General features: G+C 42.2%; 1 protein-coding gene across 6 annotated transcripts in view; it reads left to right on the plus strand.

The window, feature by feature from the left end:
* Positions 1 to 262: 262 nt before the first annotated feature.
* Lin9 (lin-9 DREAM MuvB core complex component) overlaps positions 263 to 17401 on the plus strand; it is a 42801-nt gene continuing 25662 nt past the window's right edge. Inside the window, exons 1-6 of one of the 6 annotated variants that reach the window (XM_060364816.1) lie at positions 362 to 431; positions 943 to 1109; positions 7200 to 7232; positions 7897 to 7988; positions 9555 to 9649; positions 10512 to 10616. In XM_060364816.1, the coding sequence (XP_060220799.1) occupies positions 9647 to 9649; positions 10512 to 10616 (108 nt within the window). In that variant the 5' untranslated portion in view covers positions 362 to 431; positions 943 to 1109; positions 7200 to 7232; positions 7897 to 7988; positions 9555 to 9646. Of the gene's footprint in view, positions 432 to 942; positions 1110 to 7199; positions 7233 to 7896; positions 7989 to 9554; positions 9650 to 10511; positions 10617 to 17401 lie in introns of all 6 variants that reach the window. The other 5 variants (XM_060364815.1, XM_060364814.1, XM_021654921.2 and 2 more) reach the window with 5 other exon arrangements.

The following is a 17401-nucleotide window of genomic DNA, read 5'->3' on the forward strand; positions in this document are numbered from 1 at the left end:
GCCGAGCCACCCGCCCCGGCCTCCCTTCGCGCTCCCCTCGGGAAACAAACAGCCTGCAGCTCCCGCAGCCGCAGCGCGGGCCGCGCGCCGGGAGCGAGCGCGGGCGGGCGAGGGGGGCGGCGCGGGCGGGCGGGCGCAGCGGGGCCGGCGCCGCGCCCCCCGGGCTCGGCCCTCCCGGGCCTCCCGGCGCGGCCTCCCCTGCCCTCCTCCGGGCCGGGCCCGGGGTGGAGGCGAGGCCCCGGAGGCCCCCTCCCGGCAGGCTCGGGCGGAGCCGGGCGGCCTGGCGGGAGCAGGCGCCGCGGGCCGCGAGCTCCTCATTCGAACCTCCCTCGCAGACAGTCTCCGCCCCACAATGCACCGGGGCGGGCAGCCTTTGAAAAAGCGGCGCGGCTCGTTCAAGATGGCGGAGCTCGACCAGTTGCCTGACGAGAGTAAGTAGCGTCTCGGAGCAGCCCTCCTTCCCGCCGGTCGCCTGTCCCGAGGTCGCCCCGGCCGGGTCCGGTTGCGGGGCAGGTGGGATGCCTGCCGGCCCACCGCGGTCCCCGCTCTTCGGACTCCGGCGCTGCCGCCGCGCCGCCGCCTTTGTTATGGTGTCTGTGTGTCTGTTCCTGGGCTTGTGTGAGCGCCAGCGCCGGAAACCGAAAGCCCGGGAGTCCAGCCCGTCCTGGCGGAGCCGGCGGCTGCTCCGTCGGAGCCACGGCGCTCCCCGGCCGAGGTGGGCGAACGGCGGCCCCCGGCTGCGGGCGCTGTCCCCGGCGCCCGCCCGGTTATGTAACTCTCTGGCCGGGGGGCCGGGAGGGTTCGGGCTGGCCCCCCGGGACGCAGCCCCTCCTCGCGCCCGGGCCTCTGATCCGATCCCATGACAGCTCCGGCTTCTGCACTTGGGATCGCTCCCCCCACCCCCGTGTCCATCCTGGAAGTGTTTCCTTCCGTGTCACACAGGGTTGGCCCCTTCCCCTGGGACTACAGGTGGCCGTGGACCTTTCCGGAGATGACCCAGCGTGGATACCGTGTTTGAGGTAGCTCCATTCCCAGACTTCCTTCTGAGTGGATGTGTCTTAAGAATCCGGGGTGTCTTTGCACATGGATGTGAGCACCGCGGCATACATGTATGTTACCTCTGCCTGACACCCACTCCTGTGCATTGCCTCACCTAACCTTTACTCACTCAACCTCTAAGGCAGGATGTTCACCTGTACGCAGACAGTCACAGCACCAATTCTGCAACCTAAGGACAGGGAACAGTTTTGTTATTCTCATATTGCACAAACTATTAAAAGACATATTTTAATTACAGATGGTCTTGAATCAGCACACACTGTGGTATGAATTTGTAGCACTTGGTCAGAGCATACGACAAAAGATTGGCGGGTGTGGTGGTGCACACCTTTAATTTCAGCACTTGGTAGGAAGAGGCAGGTGGATCTCGAAGTTAGAGGGCAGCCTGGTCTACAGAGTTTCAGGACATCCAGTGCTACACAGATTAAGTCCTGTCTTGGAAAAACAAACAAGCAAACAAAATCCAAAACTGAACAGTCTGTATTTAGAACGACTGTATTATTTTTATAACGTAGAAGTGTTTTGTTTTTTAACTGTTTGGGGTTCCCTAACACGAAGTCAGGACAGAAAAACCTGTCTCAAAAAGCCAAGAGAAAGCTCAATCTCTGTTAAATGTATCTGTGCACAAAGCAAATGTATCTTTAAAGGAGAGATTCAAGATCTTTTAATTATATTTTCTTTGAGGTCATGTATTCCTTAATATATAGTTAAGTCAAAAAGTTCAGGTTGCCAAGCTGATGAAGACCTGTATTCGAAGTGTTTGTGTTTTAACTTTGGTTTAGACCAGTGCTAAGTCTTTCTCAATGATGGGCATGTTCACTTTTCTAGTGTGCAGTGGGTAGCCACTAGTCACATGTGGCTAGAATGGCTGAGGTGCTGGGTTTTGTTTTTATTTAATCTTGACTTTTATTTTAGTAGTTGGTGATTGCTGTATTGATAGGCCATATCTGTAGACCATCCATGAATTTATTCTTGTTTGGAGAATATGGTTTGGAGAATATTGATAGGCCATATCTGTAGACCATCCATGAATTTATTCTTGTTTGGAGATTATTATTTTAGGATGCTTGCAAATAAAGATAATCCTAATGAGCAGAATCTTGTCACCTGCCACCTGAAGAATTTTTTCTAAGATGGGCACAGTGACGGGGGGGTGTGTTAACCTCACACGTTTGCTGAGACAAAAGGATAGCTCTCAGTTGGAAGCCAGCCTGGGCTGTCCGGTAAGGTTTTTCCATCCTCTGTGATGAGTATGTTTCCGTACCACTGTGTGATTGTGTAACTTCTCCAGGGTATCTCACTTGCCCTTCCACATTTGGTCAGCAGCCCATCAGAGCAGAGTTGTTGAGTCTTTTTCCTGTTGCTGGCAGTCACGGTTAATTTTGATAGTTTGATTGGATCAAGAAATACTTAGGAGACTAGTATGGAACCTGTAGGTGTGTCTGTGAACATACCTTTAGGAAAAAAAATTCTTACAGTTGTTTTTTGTACAGACTTGGGGTTTATATTTATGAGGTTCAGATGTCAGCTACACTGTTGAACTATGTATAACTTAATTGTTGATATTACTGTGTAATGTCTCTGGTACTTTGGTTGGGGGAGGTGTATGTGTGTTTTAGCTAAAATATAGCTTTGTCAAAAGCAGGGATTGCATATTTGATTTGTTACACAATGACACAAATATACTTAAAGATTTGGCTAAAATGGAACTGAATTTGGAATAATATTATTAATTAAAGTAAAGCATGATATTGGAAAGGGAAACTAATTTCTATGAAAAACACTAATTTTTTTTCCCTCAGTTTAGTTAAGGGAGTTATGTAGTATATTAGCTAATAGCCCTGTAACATCAGTAATAAAAGCTATCATTTCCTGAGTACTTAACTGTGACCAAGTGTAAATATATATATGTGTGTATACTCATATAAATATACATATATATTTACTCAGTTTTTTGTAGTTTTTGCTTTGTGCTCATTTGATCTTTATTTCGGTAGGTGATTTTCACATGTGAGCAAAATCTTTGCTCTAAGCTACTGTTCTTGAGCTCTTGCTATTTTACCTCTCCTCTTAGATGTTGCAAAGGGATCATCAGATTTAAGAAACTGAAATTTTATCTTAGAATTCCACCCTGGCACATAGGTACTTCCAGTAGTCTGTCTTGATGAATGGTTACAGTGTGTATTCCTGTGACTTAGCAGAAACATGGTTACCTTTGGCCGGTTCCTCCAACTTCCCCAGATTCAAACATTTACTGAGTCCTGAGCTTACCTTCTGTATGTGTCTTAGTTCTTTCTTTTTACTGTCACCTAGCGCAGGTGGTCACCATTTCAGTAACCTACTCCTTTCTTTCAGAGCAGAAATGTCTTCCTCTTGTTAGTTTGTGTTTTAATCCTGTAGGCAGGGTCTCTTGATTTGTAGACCATACTGATCACGAACTTGCAGCAAGCCTCCTGCTTCTTGATTGCCAGGGTTGCAGGGGTGTGCCATCATTCCCAGCCTTCCCCTGTTTCAAACCTTTTAGTAGCTAGCTCTAAGACCCCATATTTCCTGGCTGCTCAACTTCCCCTTTATACCTCCCCTCTCATTCTATTTATTTATTATTTATACAGTGTTCTGCCTGCATGTGTGCCTGCATGCCAGATGGGGGCACCAGATCTCATTATAGATTGTTCTGGCTGGGAATTGACCTTTGGAAGAACCAGTGCTCTTAACCTCTGAGCCATCTCTCCATCCCCTTCCTCCCATTCTGTCTCAGAGTTAATTGGACTGTTTTCATTCCCTGTGAAACCAAGCTCCCTTTTCCTCAGGGTCCTTGCATATGCTGTTCTCTAGGCTCCTCTCTCCTCACTTCCAGTTAACTTCTTACTCTTTAAAGTATCATACTGAGATTTTAAAAGTATATTTAGTTTGTTGTTTAGGTGCCCCTAGAAATGGAGTTACAGGTGTTTGTGAGCCACCTAGCATGGGTGCTAGGAACCAAACTCCAGTCCTCCGAAAGAGCAGAAGGTCCACTTAACCCATTATCTCTCAGTTCCCCGATTTAAGATTCTGTGGTTATTTTCCATCCTCTGTGACAAGTATGTCTTCTTGATGTGTATCCATACCAGTGTGTAACTTCTTAGGGCTGTCTCGTTTGCAGTTACACATTTGCTGGTGTGATTATTTGGTTAGCAGCCCGCCATAGTAGAGCCACTTAAGTTTTTCCTCCTGCCCGCAGTGATGATTAATTTTGATAGCTTGATTGGATTAAGATAGACCTAGGAGATCATTCCTTCGAGTGTACCTGACAGACGATAAGATCAGGAGGCTCTGACGGAGTACACGCGTTCATATGACAGTGTTGTTGGAGGTGGTGAAAGGAAGGAGGTGGGCCTCGTTGGAGAAAGTAGGTCAGTGGGGTCTGCCCCTGCTGGTTTTGTGTTACCCTGGTGTCTTCCTTATTCCCTTTTCTCTTCCTCCCGGCCATCAGGTCAATTCTCTGCTTTTCCATACCTTCCATATTATGATGAAGTGAACGAACCCTTTGAAGCCCTGAGCAAAACAAATCTTCTCAACTCTTAAGTTGTCTAGTCAGGTATTCGTGTCACAGTAATTCAGAAATAGCTAGGAGTCTACCTGCACTCCCACCCCTAAGCAGAGCCCCTGCTTTCATCTTTCTACTCTCTTTCTATGCACATGTATACACATGTGCGCGCGCGCGCGCGCGCGCACACACACACACACACACACACACAGAACAATGACAATGGCCATTTTCTCCATCAGATTTTTTATTTTTTTTTTTGGCAAGGTTTCTTCTGCCTGGACTCTGTGTTGTGACCTTTTGCTCTTGTGGTGGGGATGAGGGTTTCTCCCTGATTTTATGGCTAGTTCTTTTCAGCTGTTATTTCTTTGGAAGCTTTCCCTAACTCCTGTTTATGTTTTTTATACTATCTGTCATGAAGTATACTTACTGTTTTATGTAGTTATTTGTTGCATGTCTTTTTCCACTAGAATAATTCTCTGAGGCTTTTGGTGGTGACCTCAGCTCTAAAACTGCTTATGGCAAGCATTCAGTAAATACTGGTTGAATGTTGAATAAATGGAACTGGTTGGTGCAGAATTCTAATTTAACCACATTCACCTGCCTGTAAAATTCGTGCTTTTAAACTGATGGGTAAGTGGGTCAGTTGATGTAATGTGAGCCCATCCGAAAATTAGCCTTGTGTGGTATACATTGCTCTAAGCACTTTTATTTATATCTATTGTCTGCTCTCCTTCTCTACATGAAGAAGCAGCAGCACAGAGCACTGAGGTAGTTTGTCGACAATAATAGCAAGTAGCAAGTAAGTGGCAGAGGCAAGATTTAACAGATAGCCAGCCTCCATGTTCTAGAACCTATGCTCTCTTCTTAAAGGATTTATTTTTAATTTTATGTATGGTATGTGCACGAGTGTAGGTGCGCTTAGAGGCCAAGAGGCTTCAAATGCCCCTGGAGCCGGAGTCACTTGGTTCCTTGCAAGAGCAGTGCACACTCTTAGCTACAGAACTATCCTTCCTGTTACTGCTGTACAGCCTCTCAAAAGAAAGTAAAAGGAGTTAAGGTAGGAAATTGAAATCCTCAAGGTCTGATTCCCACCTTTCTAATGGATGCGTGCCCTTGTGACTTAGATCTCTTTCTCAGAACCCCATTCAAATGGCCTTTCAGAGAAGCTAATTCATGAGTGCCTTACATAAAAATAGTCTTTCCTCCCACACTCTTCTCTGTCATCCTGCTTCACTTTTTCCACAGCTCATCATCACCTGGCTTATACTTGTTTCTTTGTCCCCTAACCGGAACAGAAGCCCAGGAGAGCAGGGTCTTTGGAGTATTTTCCTTGCTGTGGAGTCTCTGTTCCCTGAGCAGGAACTACCATGCAGATATATTTTATTTGAAGCTTGCTAGTAGAATTTTTATTTGTTTGTGTCACTAGTGATTGATCATAATAGACAAATACTCAAATCAGCTATATCCCCAGCCCTTTTAGCAAAATTTTATGTTTCTCTTCGCCTACTCCTTTACCCATGATTTTCTGGCCTCAACTTCAAACTTGAAGAAACTCTTTTCCCTGTTGAGTCTCCTACCTCTACTTCTCTTAGACCCTGCCCCTCACTGTCAGCAATCGCTGTAGCTCTGTGTTTCTCACAGTGGGTTGCCTGCCGTGATCCCCTAAAGAGCTTTATTAATAATAGATTCTGAGTGTAGAAGCTCCCTGGTTTTTCTATTAGAACTTTATCTAGTGACTCCCATATTTACACTAGCTCTACTTGGGTGTTAGGATCTTTTAAGTGTTGTACATTCTAGGCTTTCAAGGGACTTATTTTCGGCTCTTACAGTCTTTGGATCATGTTTATTCTACTACCTCTTCTGATTTTTGTTCTAATAACATGAGTTTTCTTTCTCTTTTCCTCCGGTGCTAGAGTACTTTTGAGTGAGGATGCAAAATTACTTATGTCCTGACTCATTCTTTTTCTGCATTTTTCTCTTTTAGAATGATTTCCAGCTGCTTTCACAACTTCCACAGGCCTGCCAACTCTCTGCAGTTCTTACTTGCACATCAGGCTACTTATTCCTTTTCTTTCCCAGACAAGGCCAGGCTGTCCAAGGCCTCCCCATAGAGCTCAGGTTTGTCTTGAACCGTGGTGGTTCTCTGCTTTTCTGTGCTGGACACAGACACAGCCACTGCACTGCTTACTTTTGTATACCCACCACCATGTCGGACTCAGTGTTTGTACACAAACAAAGTTCTCCTCCTCTAACCTTGATTATGAAATATCTATTGATTTGGTATAGTTTTCTTGTTGTGTTTTTTTTTTTAAGTATTTTTTTAAAGATTTATTTATTATTTTTACAGCATCACATCTCAGTATAGATGGTTATGAGCCACCATATGGTTGCTGGGATTTGAACTCAGAACCTCTGGAAGAACAGCCAGTGCTCTTGACCTCTGAGCCATCTCTCCAGCCCTTGTTGTGGTTTTTTTGAGACAGGGTCTTGCTATGTAGCTTTGGCTGGCCTGGAACTCACTATGTAGACCAGGGTGGCCTGCAACTCAGAGATCTGCCTTTAAAGGTATACACCACCACACCCAGCTGATATGTTTTATTTTAAATTTCAGGCTCTTCAGCAAAAGCCCTTGTCAGTTTGAAAGGTAAGAATAAGAGTTATGCATTTCTCGATATGTATCACAATTTGAATATATGTTTTCTTTTTCTTCTGTTATATGTGACTCATTGTATCTTGTCAGTATTGATTTTTTGCTGATAATTCTAAATTCATATACGTTTAGAGGAAAATGGATCTTTATTTGCTAGTAATTAAATTTTTTCCAAAAATTTTAATTCCCTAAAATTATTAATTAAAGAATATGTTCTTTTTGTTTGTTTTTTGAGATGGCTTGAAACTCACTGTATAGACCAGGCTGGCCTAGAACTCTCAGAGACCCACCCGTCTCTGCCTCCTGTTTAAAGTCATTGTGCCTCGTTTAAAGAATACCTGAACCAGAGCTGGAGGTGGGATGCAGCTATGTAGCATGCTTGCCTGAGCTCTCAGTTCAGTGTCACTACTTTAAAAGCATTCTGAGCAGTCAAGAACCTGGGCTGAGCTTACAGCAGTGTTGATTTTATTTTTTTAAAGAATTGTCTTTTAAGAAGATTGCATGTTCTCTGAACTGTAAGAGTGGGATTTTTCTGAAAAAGGAGGAGGTGGTGGTGGCAGCCGGGGCCTCGAGGAACTCTTCCTGCCTCAGCCTTCACCTGACTTAATTTTTGTGGGTTTGTTTTTATTTATTTGTGTTGGTTTGTTTTTTGAAACAGGGTCTCACTATATAGTACTGACTGGCCTGAAGTTCAGTATATAGACCAGACTGGCCTCAAACTTGGGTAATCTTCCTGCTTCTGTCTCCCAGGTACTAAGATTACAGGAATGCACTGAAATATCTGGGTTCTTAATTAGTTCATCTTTTGAAACAGGATCTCATGTAGACTGGGTGGCCTTAAGATCCCTATGTAGTTTTGAACTACTAAGCCTTCTGCCTCAGGCGGAAGTGTTAGGATTATAGAACACCACCACACCTGCTCCCACTAAAATATTTCTTAAGAGAAAAAAATTAGAGAATGCTGGTAAGCAAGTATAGAAAAATAAAGACCTTCCTGTATATATATGTCAATCTCAGTTTTATTGTATCTATATTTAAACATATGTCTTCATTTAAACATGATTTTTTTATAAAAATTAAACTCATTTTTCTTTATTTCATATGTCTAATTATTTAATCTATAGGACTGTTTTTGGATTTTGCAAAACTCCAAAGAAATTTCTTTGAATTAAGAAAAACAGCCAAGCATGGTAGCTCATGCCTATAATCCCAGCTATTTTGGAGGCTAAGGCAGGAGGATTGCTGTGACTTTGAACTCAGTCTGGAATAGGAATGTGCCACAACACCACACCATACTATACTAACTTTCCCATGTTGTGTTTCACATATTAAAGCAGAAATCATTTAGAAATGTCCTTTAGCTAGTTGGGTATGTAGCACATGCTACAGTCTGAGCACTTGGGAAGCATGGATGCAAAAGGATTGCTCCTGGTTCAAGGACAGCCTCCATAGTGAATCCCAGACCACCCAGGGAAACATACTGAGATCATGTCTCAGAAAACAAAGACAGAAGAACTGTCATCTCTTCTAAATTCAGAATTAGAAGGTTTTTATTTTTGTATTTTCCGTTGTCCTGCTTTCATTTAGAGTTTTACAAAAAAAATGAACTCGTTCTTATCAGAATGGGAGAATTATTAAAAACCTAAAGCCAAAACAAAACCTGGATGTTTCAGATAGAAATATAGTACTTTTAAGATGTATTGCTTTATCGTTTTATTAAAAGAGTGGACAAAAAACAGGTCAGTTTTTTTTGTTTTGTTTTTAATTTTTAAAAAATGTGACTGTGGGACTGGAGAGGTGGTGCAGAGGTCAAGAGCACTGGACACACTTCAGAGGACCCCAAATCTGTTCCCAGCGCCTAAGTGGCAGCTCAACGGTAACTCTTGCAGAGGGTCTGTTGGCCTCTTCTGACCACTGCAGGTGCCAGGCATTCATGTGGTGCACAGACAGATGGGCAGACGAACACCCATGCACATCACATGTGTTGGATGAGCGCGTCTGTGAGTGTGGATGTGTGCTGCAGAGTGCTGAGTGGAGCTCAGCTTTCGGGAGTCAGTTGCCTCCTTGCACTGGGGGCTCCAGGGATTGAAATCAGGCTCAGGGCCTCAGGTTCTCTCTGCAAGTGCTTTTCCCCTAAGCCATCTCTCTGGCGGGGGGTGGGGGGATTTTGCTGTTGTGTAAAATCATTACAGTCACATTAACTTTTTCACATTAATGTATAGGTCATGTTTACTACTACAACTGAAAGGTTAGTGTTTGTGGTATGAAGTATGTGAGCTAACCTTAAATTTTATCGGTATTAATCGTTCATTACAGAGGGAAGTTTGTCTAACACATGGAATGAAAAGTACAGTTCTTTACAGAAAACTCCTGTGTGGAAAGGCAGGAATGCGGGCCCTGCTGTAGAAATGGTAAGGAGAGCTCTCCTGTACACTGGCAGAATCCTGGCTGAATTGTATCGTTGTGGTGTATACGTGCACATACAGAAGTCTTTTTATAAGATTTTCCCCCCAACTATAGGTATTTTTCATTTTAGCATGTCATTGAGCAGTATTTGATCTTCCTTAGGGAATTGTCTGTAACCAGAATATCTGGTCACCAATAAGCGTTTGTAATACACACATGCACACACATACACACACTTTTTTTTACTACCACTTTTTTACAGTCTCACTGTGCGACCCTGGTTGGCCTGGAATTCAGATCAGATTGGTCTCTTAACTCACAGAGATCTGCCTGTCTCTGCCACTGGCTCCTGAGTGCTGGGGTAGCATTTTATACTTTTGATACTTGCATGTTTTTACTTCTAAAGGTAATTATCAGTTATCTCATAAATAGCATGGGTTTTTATTTACAGTTAGAAATTTGGTAAACTTTTGACATGAGATCTAGTAGAAGACTAAAGCCATTTAGGTATACTTTTCTCAAGTGGTTCAGTGTCCTTGTCTAGCCCAGCCTTAGCAGCAGACATCATGTAATAGCCACTTAATATTAACCAGCATAATTTGAACTGGAATTTCCAGAACACATTTTCCTATCTTCACCATGCAAGGCTGCCAGTGTGCTACCGAAATGTAGGTTCTAGTTCTAGGCTGATTATCATTGCAGAAATATCTGTTTAAACACTTTGCTAATTTAAGATGTTTATATTTGGCTTTGCATTATTCACTTGTAGTCCTATACTGCTGATAATCTAGCTGCATTTTTCAGATATAATTTGCATTTTGGAGCAAAAATGAGAAACATTCATTAAATTAAAAAATTCTGTTACAGCCTTTCAGAAATTCAAAAAGAAGTCGACTCTTTTCTGATGAAGATGACAGACAAATAACTACAAAGTCGCCTAAAAGAACCCAGAGGGTCGCGATGATGCCACAGGTGTGTGCGTATTGATGTTCGTTTCTTGTGGAGGGCGTGAATGACCGTGCAGGGTGATAAAGTTCATACTTACTCTTATATTTTGAACAGCATTCTTTTAAGTCAGGATTGCTGACAGCAATTATTTTTGCTAACCAAGAAAATTCAGTGTTTGATGATTGACATTAACTAGACAGGAGGCCAGCCATGATTCTGTAAGCATGAAGGCAGTGGGCATTAAGTAAAATGGCCTGGTATATGTATTCAGCTTTGAATTTCATATGAAAATAAGTGAGAGGAAATGTTTGACTTTATCAAGATGAGGACTATCCAGAGGAGGAAACAACATGGTATAAAATAGGATTTCTTTTTGTATTTTTTATTGTCTTTTGAGGAGCGGTGCTGGGGATCAGACCCTTATGGTGCCACATGTGCCAGGCAGGCACTCTACCCCTGGGTTACTTTATTTTGTTACAGTTATCTTAATTCATTTTTGACACTTTTCAAAAAGTTTTGGCCTGTGAGCTGCTCAGAGTAAAGACTCTTGCCACCAAGCCAGGTAGAAGACAGCTGACGCCTGCAGCTTGTCTCTAGCCACCGCATGTGTGCCGTGGCACATGTGCGCGCGCGCGCACACACACACACACACACACACACACACACGCATGCACAAAAGAAAGCATAACTTAAAAACTAAAATCATGTGGGCATGTAATGAAGGAGTGAAAGGAGTGAAATTTAGGTAAGAAAATATGATGTTTAACAATTATGTGGTTTTTCTCAGACCAACTTTATAACTTCTGATATAACTTCTTATTATGCTTTCATTATTTTCCCTAAAGCATTATATAACATTTTTCAATACAGTGAATTAGAGTAGAGGTGATTTATTTATCAAATAAAGGCATGATCCTGCAATATGCCCTACCAAAAATCTCCTGAGTTTTGACACCAGATCGCTGTAGTTTGGTTGGCTCAGAATTTAGTGTGTAGCCTAGGCTGGCCTCGGACTCAGTTTTCCTCTCTTCAGACTCCCAAGTGCTGGGATTACAGGTGTACATCACCGTGTTCACCTTCTTTATGGTGATTACAATGATAAAATACCATCTTCCATAGAAACAACAAAATGCATCTGGACTTCTAAAACATCAAGGACAAATGTACATAAATACCTGATGAGCAAATAAAGCACTGTATTTCATTAAAAGTAAAATGCAGTGTGTTGATTTGGTAGGTGCTAGACACAATGTCAAATGGAGTTAAAACCTAGTTACCAGTTATTAGGCTTTGGCAGACCTGGGTTACTATAATAGTCTGGAGGAGTTAAAATATAACAAAGTTTGGTCTTTATGACTAGAGCTGTCCTGATCCAGCTCTAACCATGCCTGCTTTCCAGGCACATCTCCTAGGACTGATTTACAGAATCTCTTCTGCTTCTAAACAGAACAAAGAACACAGGACAAATAAAGGCAGCATCATCAAATAAGTGAAAAGTTTTTATACCCACGTTTTTCTTCCTTAGTCCTAACCTAGTTTTTGTTTTGTCATGTTTGTTTTAATTAATTTTATTTTATTATTTTATGCATGAGTATTTTGCCTGTGTGTATGTCTGGATCCCCTAGAACTGGAGTTAGAGACAGCTGTGAGCTGCTGCGTGGGTACTGGAACTCAAACCTGGTTCCTCTGTAAGAGCAGCAAGTGCTTTCAGCTGCTGACCATCTCTCCAGCCCCCTAATAGCCCTACTTTATCAGTGTTATATATGTGATGTAGCTTATTCTTTCCCCCCTTTAATCACAGCCTCTAAATCTTCATTTTTGTCTGTTTGGTTGTTGTTGTTTGGGCCAGTTTTTGCCATTTTTTTTTTCCTGCTGCTAAGAATTGAACCCAGGACTTTGCATATCCTAGACTAGTGCTCTGTCACCAAGCCGAACCTGTCTATATGTTTGCTTAAAGAACTCAATCCACAGCTGAAAAATTATTAAAGAGCCGACATTTATTGAGTATTTACCATGTATCAGATGATATCCTAGGCATTTCATGTATATTACTTTGATTTAATTTTCAACAATCTTCATGAAATAGATTACTATTATATTACTCCCCATTTTGCAGATGAAGGAACAGATATGGAGAAGTTAAATTATCTTGCTCAAGGTCACAGAGCTAGTAAGTGAAGGCTGATACTTAAATGGTAGGCAATCTGTCTCCAGTGTCTTGCTTTCTTAAGAACAAATGTTATTATTTTAAATAAGCAGCTTTGCTGATGCATAATCCACATGCTATACATTTACCTAATTAAAGTGTACATTTTAAAGGTCTGGGGGCATAGCTAAATGGTAGGGCTCTTGCATGGTCTGCCTAAGACCCAGGGTTGGATCCCCAGCAGTATAAGAACATAAAACAAAAGTATATACTTTAGTGGTTTGTAAAATGTGCATAGTTTTGCTCATCACCACAAGTTTAGAACATTTTTGTTGCTCCTGATTTTGGAAGAAAGCCTTAGAAGTAAACTGATACAACAAAAGTATTTACATTTAAAACTTAGAGCATGCTATTTAATCTGTATGTAGATTTATAATAATTTATATTTCCACTAGCAGTTTGAATGTTTTTTCCACAATCAAAGAGATCTTTATATATTTTCATTATATATATTATTAGAAGTACATATAAGATATATTTTATAGATACCTACATAAAATAATCATTATTCTATTTAAAAATTGATATAACTAACTCTGTTGAAAGAAACAGCACTAGCTAGGCATGGTGGCCTACACTGTTGATCCCAGCACTCAGGAGACAGACGCAGTTGGATCTCTTGAGTTTGAGGACACCTTGGTTTACAGAGCAAGTTCCAGGATAGCCAGGGCTACACAGAAAAACCCTGTCTGCAAAAACAAAACAGAAAGAAATAGCAATTTTTATGATTAGAGTATTTTTAGGCTAGTGAGATGGCTCAGCAGATAAAAGTGCCTGCCACATAAGCCTAGTGACCTGGGTTCAAATCCCTGGATCCCGTATTGGAAGGAAAGAAAAAGAACGGACTACTGAAAGCTGTTTTCTGACCTTCATTAACATGTTGTGGAACATGCCCACACTGACATATACATCACATGCACATGTACAATACAAACAGATAACTAGCCTTTGAAATATTTTTATTTTTACATTAAAAAAATCAAATTTTAAGGTTAGTATGGTGCCACGTACCTGTAATTACAACAGTAGGAAGGCTGAAGTAGGAACATTGCTTCAGGTTCAAGGCCACCCAGAGCTGTAGAGATTATTGTTCTTCTCTCTCTTAAAAAAAAAATTAAAAATTTAACTTTTGGGTTTTTTTGAGACACTGTTCCTTGGCTGTCCTGTACTTGCTTTGCAGACCAGGCCATCCTCTTCCTCTCCTAATTTTGGGGTTACAGGCATGCACCACCAAGCCCAGAAAAAGTAAACTTCCTAAATACAGTGTTTTATCTTAAATTCTAGAAAACAAAAGAATGTAAATAAAAAACTGAGTGAAATCCAAACAAAGTCTAGGAGTATTGCACTGTAGTGATTTTGACAAATACGTCCTGGTTCCCTAAGTTGCTCTCACTGCGGAAAGCAGGATGGAGAGTATTTGGAAACTGTGTACTGTCTTTGCAACTAGTCTGTAGGTACACAGTTTTTCTAAAATAGTTTATAGTAGTGTGGGGCACATGTCTTTAATGTTAGCACCTGGGAGAGAGCCAAGTCGATTTCCTTGTGTTGAAGGCCAGGCCTGTCTACATAGCAAATTTAGATTAGCCATAGTTACATATTGAGACCCTTTCACCCACAGAAAAACGTGTATAGTGAAAAATCTACTTTGACCTTAATTCACTATTTCCCTTTTCTCATCCAGTTAGGGAGACACTGTGATTAGTTTGATTATCCTTTAAGAAAAAAACAAACTTAAAACTTCACGTGTTGGAGCTGGTGACATGGCTGGGCACGTAAGGCAGCTGCTGCCAACCCTGACTCCCTGATCGGTCCTCAGGACTGACATGGTGGAACCAGCACCCTCACGCTGAGCTCTGCATGTGTGCCCTTCCCGCACATGATAAGTAAGTAAGTGTAACTTTAGAAGTTAGAAAATTAGCCATGCTTGGTGGTGCACGCCTGTAATCTCAGCACTCTGGGAGGCAAAGGCAGGCAGAACTCTGAGTTCGAGGCCAGTCTGGTCTACAAAGTGAGTCCAGGACAGCCAAGGCTACAGAGAGAGGGAGAGAGAGGAGAGAGAAAGAAAGTTAAGAAAGTAACAGGTTTACATATTGAATGCCTCCTACCCAAGGTCTTGGGAGGTACAGGCAGAAGGATTGCCCACAAGGTCAGGGCCAGCCAGGACCAAGTCTTGGACCCTGTCTTGGAAACAGTTCAAAACAGAACTTTAAATATGAGCTTATAGAAATAGATAATTTATTATAGTAGCATTTTTTTTTCTTTTTATAAGTTTGTGGTGTATGGTATTGTTACTGGCAAAACAAAACAAAACCCTTACCAGGTGTGGTGGCGCACACCGTAATCCCAGGGCTTGAGAGGCAGAGACAGGCAGGTCTCTCGAGTTTGAGTCTTGTCTGCATAGTGAGTGCCAGGACAGCCAGAGCTACTCAAATTTTTTTTACCTACCTACCTACCTACCTACTTATCTATCTATGGTGTGTGTGTGTGCGTGTGCATGTGTCATGCTGCTTGTGTGGTAATCAGAGAACAACTTGCATGAATAGGTTCTTCACCATGTGGGCCCTAGGATTGGACTCCAATTGTGAGGCTTGGCAACAGGTTTCTTTACCCAGTGAGGCATCTTGCTGTCGCTTTTCTTGTCTGATAACAGTTAGGGTTAAAATTGAAGACTCAAATTAAAGGGGGGAGAGGAGTGAAGAGATGGTTCAGTGCGTAAAGTGCATGTCAGACATGCATGAGTACCTGAGTTCTGACCACCAGCACCTACCTAAAAGCCTGGGCATGGCAATGCATACTTGGCCAGCCAGTTAGCCAGTGGGGCTCTGGGTTCAGTGAGAGACCCTGCCTCTAAAAGTGGGGAGCAGTAGAGGAAGAACCTGACCTCTGGCCACCATGCATGCAAGCATATACGCATGCAAAGACTGAATTTTATAAGTGCTGTGGTTTGATATTAGCACTGTTGTTTGATAGTTGCCTTTTTTCCCCCATGAGTCATTTGATTGATCTTCTCTTTCCATTCTGTTAAGAGTTGTGGGGGTTTTGTTGTTGTTGTTGTTTTTCTTTTTTTCTGTCAGCCAGGATATCATTATGTAACCCTGGCTGGCCTGGAACTCACTGTGTTGAGCAGTCTGGCCTTGACTCATGCAACCCCATACACTTACCTAGCTTTGTTTTCTTTTTAGATTGTTCAGACATCATTAGTGTCAGTGAAGGCGATGACACTACTTTGCTTTATTAGTAATCATGGATTACATTAATAGTTTCCTAATTCTGCCATTTCTACCAGGAATTCTACTGTGTTGTGTTGATTTTATTTTTTATTTTTTTGGTTTTTCAAGATAGGGTTTCTCTGAGTAGCCATGGCTGTTTTTGAACTCACTGTGTAGACCAGGCTGGCTTCAAACTGAGAGATCTGCCTGCCTCTACCTCCCAAGTGCTGGGATTACAGGCGAGTGACACCACCTCTTGGCTCTTTTGTGTGGTGGCTTTTGTTTTTTTAATGTTCTGTTGGTGCTTGACTGCTACTTTCCCCCCCTCCCCATGTACTGCTTGTGGAGGCCGTGTTGGCGTTGAACTTTAGTCAGTCCTCTTGGCCCTGCCTAGGTGCTGGAATTGCAGGGATACACTACCGTGCCTAGCCGTGCTGTGTAATAACAGTGTGCTCTGACTGTGCTTGACAGGCTTGGTTATTTTATACTGACTTTGTATTGCCCTACTGAGTGCTTGCATGTGCATGCGTGTTCTCTCTCTTGATCTTTTCAGTAGTGTTTTGATGATTTTTGTTGTTGTTTTTGTTTGTTGGTAGGGATAGAACTCTATCCCAATGCTAACACTGAACTGTACCCCAAACACATAGAGTTCTTACTGATCTTTTCTGACTCGAAAATCTAGAAAAAAGACTTGGGTCTTTTTTTTTTTTTCCATACTTAAACTGAAATTATATCATAGTTCAAACAGAGTGGAGACAATAATTCATTTCCTTTTCAGAATATCAAACTTAATACCCAGGGAGGCAGAGGCAGATGGATCTCTTTGAGTTTGTGGCCAACCTGGTCTACAAAGCGAATCCAGGACAGCTAAAGCTACACAGAAAAACTACCTGGAAAAATAAAAACAAAACAAAATGAAAAAGAATATAAAAGTTGAGGATTTGCCTTTTTTTAAAAAATAACATTTTGTGTGTGTGTGTGTGTGTGTGTGTGTGTGTGTGTATGTGTGTGTGTGTGTTGGAAACAGATATTAGACTCTTGAGGGCTTTTCTCCCCTAGCTAGTTCCCAAATAATTAAGACAGACATTTTGGATTTTAAAAGCTTTAAGGCACAATAACTGGGTAGATAGCAACCCTCTGAGTTATTTTGCTATTTCCCAACTATGTACCCCAGGTTCCTTGGCATAATTGTTCCTGCTTCAGCTGCTTCTGTTCCATCAGGCCAGCCCTCATGTCCATGTGGTCATGGTTCTTACTGCTCTATGGTGACTTCTTTCTCTCCAGCTTCCTCTTCTCCTGCTACATCTTCTCCCCATGGTCCTCATCTGACCCCAAGCTCAAGAATCTAAGGTCCCCCTCCTTCTCTTCTGCCTAGTACAGGCTCCTTGCTAATT

Source organism: Meriones unguiculatus, chromosome 11, assembly GCF_030254825.1.
Source record: "Meriones unguiculatus strain TT.TT164.6M chromosome 11, Bangor_MerUng_6.1, whole genome shotgun sequence".
Taxonomy (NCBI): domain Eukaryota; kingdom Metazoa; phylum Chordata; class Mammalia; order Rodentia; family Muridae; genus Meriones; species Meriones unguiculatus.